This window comes from Vigna unguiculata, chromosome 9 (genome assembly GCF_004118075.2).
Source record: "Vigna unguiculata cultivar IT97K-499-35 chromosome 9, ASM411807v1, whole genome shotgun sequence".
NCBI classification, from domain to species: domain Eukaryota; kingdom Viridiplantae; phylum Streptophyta; class Magnoliopsida; order Fabales; family Fabaceae; genus Vigna; species Vigna unguiculata.
This window is the reverse complement of record NC_040287.1, coordinates 25,011,028-25,020,944: the sequence shown is the minus strand read 5'-3', so window position 1 is coordinate 25,020,944 and position 9,917 is coordinate 25,011,028. Positions and strand designations below refer to the sequence as shown.

Below are 9,917 nucleotides of genomic sequence, written 5' to 3'. Positions count from 1 at the left end.
TTAAAGGTCAGGTTGGGGGTTCGATTTCCACTGGTAACAACCCACCCAGTATGAATGGACGGAGAAGGGTGATGGGTTGGGGTGCATTAGGCTGTAATAACCTGACAGCCTCTGGGGCCCGAGGAGGGGTAGCCAGGGATGTTACAATATTGAATAATTTTAATTTTAATTGATTTTTTATTGAGTAAATATAATTTGAAATAATTATAATTTTGAATAATTAAAATTTTAGTTATTTACCATTTTGAATAATTTAAATTTTAATTAATTTTATTATTCAGTAAATATAAATTTAAATAATTATAATTTTGAATAATTAAAATTTTGGTTATTTATGATTTTTGAATAATTTAAATTTTAATTAATTTTATTATTGAGTAAATATAATTTTAAATAATTATAATTTTAAATCATTTTAATTTTGAATAATTTTAATTTTAATTAATATAATTATTGAGTAGATATAAATTAAAATAATTATAATTTTGAATAATTAAAATTTTAGTTATTTACGATTTTGAATAATTTTAATATTAATTAATTTTATTGTTGAGTAAATATAATTTTAAATAATTATAATTTTGAATAATAATAATATATTATAATTTTGAATATTAATAATTATAAATAATTATTATTTGTAAAAATTATAATTATTATTTATAATTTTGGATAATTTTAATTAATTATATTGTTCGAATAATTTTATTTTTAATTACAGACATGGCTAGGACAAGAGGAGCTCATCGTGGTGGCTCAAGTTCTTCACATGCTGAGGCTTCTGATATCCACAGCAAATGGGTGACCAACTAGTGTATGAGACACATCATGGTTATGATATCCACACATTACCTTCAACATCCAACCATCTCCATTACTAATTGGTTTGCCTATGAGTTTAAATGGACAATCACATTTTCTTGTGACACTAGGCTGAACATCAGATTTATACTTCCTATACTTACCACTCCTTTCACAGCCTAACAATACATACGTTTTTCTCCCAGGTTGACCAGTAGCTTTGTCAGATCTGATAGTGACAACAACAAAACCAAGATGAAATGCTATTCCTCAAACCCACTGAATCAACTCATCTCGTGTTGAAAATATCTGATCAGTCGTAAAATTATTTGTATAGTCTCCATCACTCATCTCATTTATAAAAGAAGAGAAATCTGAGATGAAACTCGAATTTACTTGTGAATCCATGAAATTTAAAGGGAGATCGTCCATCTTAGATAACTTTACCCACCTATAATCTAACATTAGTAATCAATACCACTTTTTACAAAATAAAATAAATATAAAAAAAATTAAAATATTCCTCAAACAATTAAATAAATATAAAAAAATAAAATATACATAAACACTCAACCACAAAAAAATCAAAATAAATAAAATTAAATCAATAAAAAATAAAAATATTCATTCAAAAATATAAAACAAACACACAATAAATAAATAGTAAACTTAAACAAGTAATAATTAAAACACACAAAAATATAACAATAAAAAATATATAAACAAAAAATAAATATTCATGTAAATAAAAGTTAAATAAATAATATAAATAAATAATAAATAAAACATAAGTTATTATTGAAACCCTAACAAAATTATAAATTACAAAATAAAATAAATTAAAATATCACTAAGTCTAAAAGCATGGAAGTAGAAGAGTGAAAGAAAAAAGAAAAAACAAAACTTAATGTAAAAGCATCTACGAAAGTGGAAAACTAAAAAAATTAGGGGTGGCAAACGGGCCAGCCCAGCCCGTTTTGGCCCGGCCCGTATGTGGCCCGTCAAAAAACGGGCCGGGACGGGCCAGCCCGTCAAATAGAAACGGGCCAATAATCACAACCCGTCCTGTATAGGACGGGCTAACGGGCCGGGCCGGGCTGGCCCGTCTAGTTTTTTTTTAATTAGTTTTCAAATTTTTTAATTTGTTTTATTTTTTAAATTTATTTATATATACATATAAATTATTATTAAAGTCATATTTAATCAAATAAAATATTATTTTAAATTTTAATTGATTAGTTAATATTTTTAATTAGATAAGTTAAAATAATTATTAAATTTACATATTAAATTATTCAATTATAACTAATAATTCAAACTTAATTTGTAGGTGTTAATGATTTAAATTACAATACTATTATATATTTCTACATTTAAAATATATAATCTAAAAAGTTAATCTTTTTAATTATTTTTATTTTATTTTATTTTTTTAAAACGGGCCAACGGGCCAGGACGGGCCAGCCCGTACTTTGGCCCGTCAAGTTGACGGGCTGGACAAGACGGGCCAGAACGGGCTGACGGGTTGAAATCTTCAACCCAGCCCGTTCCTTTTAGCACGGGCTGACGGGCTGACCCGTTGGGCCCAGCCCGTTTTGCCACCCCTAAAAAAAATAAAAGAAAAAGAAAGCTTTGTCTAAAACCATCTATGGAAGTGGAGTGGAAAAGTGAAAAAAAAAAAGAAGCATGGTAGAACATAGAAAGCATCGAAAGTGGAAAAAAGGAAAAACAAGATAAACCATTAACTACGGAAGTGGAAAAAATTTACTCACCACACTACTTACCAAACATATACTCTACTTCCGGGTGAAAAATTGAGTTAATATACTCGACTTTCGAGCGAAAAATTGACTTAAAAGAGCGGAAGTCCACTTCCGTAACACTATAAAAATTTTACACGTCACTTCCACTTCCGATTAAATCATACACTTCCGGAAGTTGACTTCCGTTTCACACATACATTTTCGGAAGTCGACTTCCGTTTTACATATGCACTTCCGGAAGTCGACTTCCGTATATGAAAAAATAACTTGACTTCACACTTCCGTATTGACTTCCGTAAAATGTAAGAATGAAATATTAAAAACGCACCAACATTTATCTCAGAGATAAACTTATCAAATATAAACTTCTATTCTAAATGCACGTACCTCTTTTTCCGAGAAGAAATGAAGCAAAGCAAATGGTAAAATAAGAGTGGACCCTTGACTGAAAATTTCACACCTCAACCACCAACGAAATTTTTTGCACTGAAAGTGAAAGTGAAAGTAAGTGTAAGTGAAAGTGTAAGTGAAACTGAAGAGGGGTGCAGGGTATATAAACCACTGGCCGGAAATTAATTCAGGCACCCAACTAACTCTGTCATTCATAATTGTTTAATTATTGCGTCTACCTAATTAAACTTTTTTATTTATTTAATTTTCCAAAGGCATAAATGGAAAACCGTGAATATTTGGAGGTGCAGAAGAAATATTGGGGGTGCAGGAAGAAACCCCCTGAGCTAAAAGCCCTTTATAAGTGGTGATCCAAAATCTAATTTGTCTTTCATCATTTTACATAATAGTCTTGTATAATAATTTTTAATATACTTTTTTAAGACCTAGGTTGTTTTTAATGTGTCCGAATCTCAGATCTAGTCATAGTTTGTTTACTTGCAAATTTTTCTAAAAGGAAAATAATTTGATAGCTTAGTACTAAAAATTCAATTTATATCAAAGCAGGTAAATATCGTTTGATGAAATTATTTACTCTTGCATATATTATTATATCATGAAATGGAAAAAAAAGAAAAGAAAAAGAAAGAGAAGAGACACGAGAGAGAGAAAAAGACCCTACATTATGCAAGTGCATCTCCATTTTAAAAAAAAAAAAAAGTTGAATACAAACAAACTATAACAATTTTACACTATTACCCAATTATAAACTATATAAGTTTGTTCACTTTAAAATTAACTATTTTAAAAATCATAATAGTTTTTTATGATTAGATGATAGCCAAAACTGTTTAATATCCTTCAATGCACACTCATTAAACTTACAAATAAATAGCTTTTAACAGTGAATCTTATATTCTGTATTTTGTTTTTAAAAATAATTGAATTCAGTGACTCAGTTTTCAGAATTTGTTCTCATCCGTGGTTGTTTAATGAGTAACATAATTATTTTATGAATTCAGTTAGAAACATGTGTGTAAGTACGAGAGACCTCTGGTTGGATGAAATAAAGTTAACGTTATGAAAAAACAAATTTTATTTTGGACAGTGTAAAGTGCAAAAATCAAAAACAAGTGCAGACAACATTTTTTAAAAGCATAAAACATAAAGGATTGAAAGTCCCGACAAATAACAGCAAGGATGGCGGAACAACATAATATATTCAAAAGGCAAACAATTCCTTAACGCGGTTATTTAACCAACTTAGGAATAAACAATCAATCATCCAACGTTAATGACAATATTAAACTCATTTTTGAAACTAAAAAAGCCATTACTAATCATTGTTAACAAATATTAGTGATCGATGTGGGCCAAAACAAAACTGTTGAACGGCTTGTTTGCAATTGAAAGCAAACGAAGGTACAACGCATCCAAGGCAAACTCACTGTCCAATCTCATCATCAAAGGTCAATCAAACTTCTCAAAATTTAATTTATTTTCTATAAATATTTTTCTCTGATAATTCAAAGTTTTAGTTCAATTTAATTCCTTAATTCTAGAACTGAATTTAATTTTTTCAATCAAATTTGGTTAATTTTATTTAATATTTTATTATAATATTTGAGTTATTTACATCATTTAACATATATTTTTTTTAATAATAATTAAAAAATTATTATGAAATACATTTGAAACGTCAAATAAACTTAACCATATTTAGTTAAAAATATTAGATTTACGTAATTCTAAAATTAAGAGACTAAATTAGATCAAAATTTGAAAAAAGATTAATTTTAATTTTCAGTAAAAATGGATAGAAAAAATACATATTTAATTTTTTTTAAATTAAACAAATATTCTCACACAAAACGTGAATGCATGCATACCCTAAATGGGACCGTTACTTCCCAGTTCTAACTGATTGGGCCCTCAAACTTGCAGGTAGGCCCACTCTGTTGGGTACAGAGTGTAATAACACCGTTACATCCGGGCTAGGGCCCACATTCCTAGCTGGCACAGTCTGGTCTCTCTCTATAACTCCCTCTTTCCATTTCTCACTTTCCCCACATCGAATTCTCTCTTTCCTTTCGAATTTTGTTTGTTCAGATCAAAGAAAGTGTCGTTGTTGAGAGTTGAGTTAGCTTAACCATGGCTGAAGAAGCTTCAAAGACAAGCACAGCTCAAGAGGAAGCGGTGGTCGCTGACGTGGCACCTGCTGAGCGATCAGACACCAACGTTGTTGTGTCTGTAGAAGAAGAAGAAAAAGCATCCCCGGAGAAGGAGAACATTCCAGAAACCGAGACGGAGGTTTCCAAAGATAACATTCCGGAATCAGGTTCGTTCAAGGAAGAAAGCACAATTGTCTCGGACCTGCCAGAAACAGAGAAGAAGGCACTGCAAGAACTCAAACAACTCATTCAGGAAGCACTCCAAAAGCACGAGTTTTCTCCCAAAGATGAAAAACCCGAAGATGCCACCGACAACAAGGAGGAAGAGAAGCCCGTGGAGGAAGAGAAGGAACACGTGGTTCATGCTGCTGCTGCTGCTGCTGGTACTGACGTGGCAGAAGCGACAGAAAAAGAAGCTGCGGAAGTGAAGGAGACTGAAGCTGAAACTAAAACTGAAACGGAGGTTGGTACAGAGAAAGCGGCTGTTAGCGATGGTGGTTCTGTTGCGGAGGATGGAGCGAAAACGGTGGAGGCTATCGAGGAGAGCGTTGTGCCGGTGAGTGTGTCTGAGGAGGAAGCGAAGGTGGAAGGTGGTTCGGCTTCCCCCGAAGAGGTTTCGATTTGGGGAGTGCCGCTTCTTGCTGATGAGAGGAGCGATGTGATTCTGCTGAAGTTTCTGCGTGCGAGGGATTTCAAGGTGAAGGAAGCGTTTGCGATGATAAAGGGGACGATTCGGTGGAGGAAGGAGTTCGGGATGGAGGAGCTGTTGGAGGAGGATTTGGGGGATGATTTGGAGAAGGCGGTGTACATGCATGGGTTTGACAAGGAGGGTCACCCTGTGTGTTATAACATCTATGGGGAGTTTCAGAACAAGGAGTTGTACAAGAAGAGTTTCTCTGATGAGGAGAAGAGGCACAGGTTCCTTAGGTGGAGGATTCAGTTCCTGGAGAAGAGTATCAGGAAGCTTGATTTTACCCCTGGTGGGATAAGCACCATTGTTCAAGTCAATGATCTCAAGAACTCTCCTGGACCTGCCAAGTGGGAGCTTAGACAGGCTACCAAACAGGCCCTGCAGTTGCTTCAGGATAACTATCCTGAGTTTGTAGCCAAACAGGTACTGCATGCATTCAACCCATTCTCTTTGCAGATAAATTTGGATAGTGAGGTATTGCCAAAACTTATACACTTTTGAAAGAACAAAACTTATACTTTTGGTACAATTCTCTGACTAAAATTATAGAAATGGAATCTCTGATTACCCATTTCAAACTTCAATTCTGATTAGAAATGAGGTGGAAAACCACTGAAGTACTACATCCATGGTTTGGCCTTCTTGAAATTGTGACTAATGTTGCCATTGGAGCCATCGATACAGAGACAAAAACAACCCTCCCTTTACATTTATCTGAAATCGCATTTAAAACCTTGATTCGTTCATACGTTATTTGTTTCCCTTCAATTTTAACGTGTGTTATGTTTTCTTCATACTCTCCTTTGTTTTGTTGGTGCAGGTGTTTATCAATGTGCCATGGTGGTACTTGGCAGTGAACAGGATGATAAGTCCTTTTCTTACTCAGAGAACCAAAAGCAAGTTTGTCTTTGCTGGCCCTTCCAAATCAGCCGAGACACTTTTGAGGTGAACACAAAATACACTGTTTTCTTGATTCGCGTGTTTTCAGTTTGGCTTGCGTTTTGTCCCAATTTGTAGCTTAATTTGTTATGTGGATATCACAGATATATTGCTGCTGAGCAACTTCCGGTGAAGTATGGCGGACTAAGTAAAGATGGGGAATTCGGAATTTCCGATGCTGTCACAGAAATTACAGTGAGACCAGCAGCAAAACATACCGTGGAGTTTCCTGTTACTGAGGTGCGTTAGGTCTTTCCTCTTTGTTTTTTTGTCGGAATCGATTGATCTCGACAGAGGGGGAATCCAATGAATGCAGCATTGGAATTCGGAATCTTTCCTAGGATTCCTCAGTTCTCAAGATTTTAATATCATACCTTTCCTTTTCCTCCTGTTTCATGCTACAGATTTAGGCAGACCCATTCCCCGATATGACATGTCTCGGCCAATACACCATAATTAGTAAATAAAGAATAATTAATAAACGAGGAAAGACCATACTCGAATTGGAAACATAAGTGTTCTTATTTTATTTCAGTTCTAAATATAGCTACGAGCCAAAATCCTTTTCCACTACTAATTAACCTTTTGTTTTCATCATCTAGGCTAGAAAACAGCACTGTGATGCTGATTAGCTAGGTTACCCATGATCAGCTACCGCAAATTCAGCCCGAAAACAAAAAAGAAAAAGACATGTTGAATCTTAGAGCATCCAAGAATGATTTATTAAACTAGAAAAAAGACAACGGATCAGTCGAAGATCAGAAAAAATAATTATTCTATTCTTTCAATGTATACAATTAATGTCTTTTTGGAGTTGAGTTGAATGGTTAAAGCTCAACCTTATAATATTAAAATTCTGTTAGTTATAGAATCATAGAATAAATAAAACTGAAAATCTTGTGTAGATGTAGTTCAAAACGGTTAGATCAGTAATTGAATCCTACTCTATATCTATTCCATTACTATGACTTGGTGTGAGTAGGTAGAAAATTGTTACTTGGTGAGCAATTTGCGTAATTAATGCATTGAAATTTTGTTTCACTTGGGATGATGCAGAACTCCCTACTGTCTTGGGAACTCAGAGTAATAGGGTGGGACGTAAGCTATGGTGCAGAGTTTGTGCCAAGTTCAGAGGGAAGCTATACTGTGATCATTCAGAAGGCTAGAAAGGTTGGTTCATCAGAAGAACCGGTGCTTTGCAGCAATTACAAAATTGGTGAACCTGGGAAAGTGGTTCTCACCATTGACAACCAAAGCTCTAAGAAGAAGAAACTCTTGTACCGCTTGAAGGTCAAGCCCTCTTCTTCTGACTGAGAATCTCATAATTGCTATGCACATCCACAAGGGGGAAGGAGATGAACAGCACCTACATTGATTGCTGACAGTTATGTTCTTGCATTCACTTCTACCACCCAAGATGTTCAAAGATGGACTTTGCTGCTGCTAGAAGAGGAGAGTTTAAATTTTAATCGTGACCATGTGTTTCATTATATATATTTCTTCTGTGTTTCGTTGATTATTTATTATTATTATTATTATTGGAGGGGAGCTTCTGATTTTTGAATTCTTATTGTTATATATATATGGAGGACATAATTGCTTTATTTCTCTGTATAAATTTCTTGTAAATTTTGGTGGGGCCTTTTTATCTAATGTTGTCTTTGTCTGTACCCCAGCTTAAAATTATGTTTTATCTGCCATGATACCTGTTCACAGGACTGAGAAAACATCATAAAACTATCTATCATGGGTCCGAAATTGTAGAATATGTTGCGGTGCCTTAAATTTTTTTCAGCCATTATGATTTTCTTTTTCAATTTTGATACTCATATGTAACTTCTTTCTATGATTAATGTGTGTCTTGGGCCGTTTGGTTTCACGTGGGACAAGAACATAAGCAGTCACTGATTCCAGCAAAACGTGCGAAGCGATTCAAACCAATAATATTTAGAAGAAATGGGGCAACTTCTAAGATCAATAATAGTTTTAACCTTTAAGATCTGGATCACTGAACTGGTAGTTTTTTCCTTCAAAAGAAAAATCCTGATTGATATGATGAATCAGAAACTTAGCAGCACTATTATAAATTTAGATGGATTAGAATTGTGTATGAATAGTGTTGGTAGATTATATTTGTTTGTGGTCCTTGGTCCCAGTTGTAAGATGGTTCTGAAATATTGATTTGAATGCAATGTGTCTGGCATAGCAGAAGAGTCCCATGCGTTAATTCAGAAATCTGAAGACATTGGACTTTGATAACACATTTTCAATGTCAAAGTGATCACTTTACTTCTTTGGCACCGAATTTCATCATAAAACCCACTCATTACTCCGTGCTATCTAACTTTCTATACCTCCTTTTAAATATGCTTTTTCTATGCACCCTTTTTCAGTCTTTTAATGCATCAAGAACTGGACCTTCTTGCATGATCAAACTCTTATTTATTTATTTTTCGATTATTTCATGTTATATTTATAAGTAATTATATTATTACAATTACCTTCTTATGTAAGTTTAATATTTTTAAAGAGTTTCTTTTGAAAATACTAAAAAAAGGTGATTAAACTCTCTTCTTTTTACCGTTGGAGTATCAAATCTATTTTCTGTCCGTGGGATCATTAAAGCTATTTCCTGATCAGGTACATTACATTCATTTTATTTTGACAACGGACCAGAGGTTTTTTTTCTCGTAAGTTTGAAGTTCCATCCAGGATAAAATTAAATAAAATAACTAATATATAAGTAGAAAGATTCGTATATTTATTATTTTAAAGTGATATTCTAATCTTTCGATATCTTCCTCATAAAAAATCTCACAATATATATATATATATATATATATATATATATATATATATATATATATATATATATATAACTATCTTTTTATATGTAAGAATTTAACTTTCAAAATTAATTACATTAAAAGTAAAAATAGATAATAAATAATTTGAAAAAGGGTTTGAAAAGTAAACTTCATAAAATAATAAAAATACTTCTAAAAATCGTGTAAGTTAGATTTGTACAATAATGAAATAAAGTCTAAATATTCAAGCTTGATATGAAAATAACAAAATTTAACTATTCAAGTTTTATTTGATAAAAAAAATATCGTTTCTCCATAATTATATTTCTTTGTTTTATCTCTATGTTTTTTGTGA

General features: G+C 32.8%; 1 protein-coding gene across 1 annotated transcript; it reads left to right on the top strand.

Moving 5' to 3' along the window:
* Window positions 1–5,009: 5,009 nt before the first annotated feature.
* On the top strand, window positions 5,010–8,425 carry LOC114163357 (patellin-3-like). The gene is made up of 4 exons (XM_028047620.1): window positions 5,010–6,239; window positions 6,637–6,761; window positions 6,860–6,995; window positions 7,812–8,425. Exons 1-4 carry the CDS (start codon window positions 5,106–5,108, stop codon window positions 8,067–8,069), a joined length of 1,653 nt encoding a protein of 550 aa, XP_027903421.1. The 5' UTR covers window positions 5,010–5,105; the 3' UTR covers window positions 8,070–8,425.
* The last annotated feature ends 1,492 nt before the right edge of the window (window positions 8,426–9,917 follow it).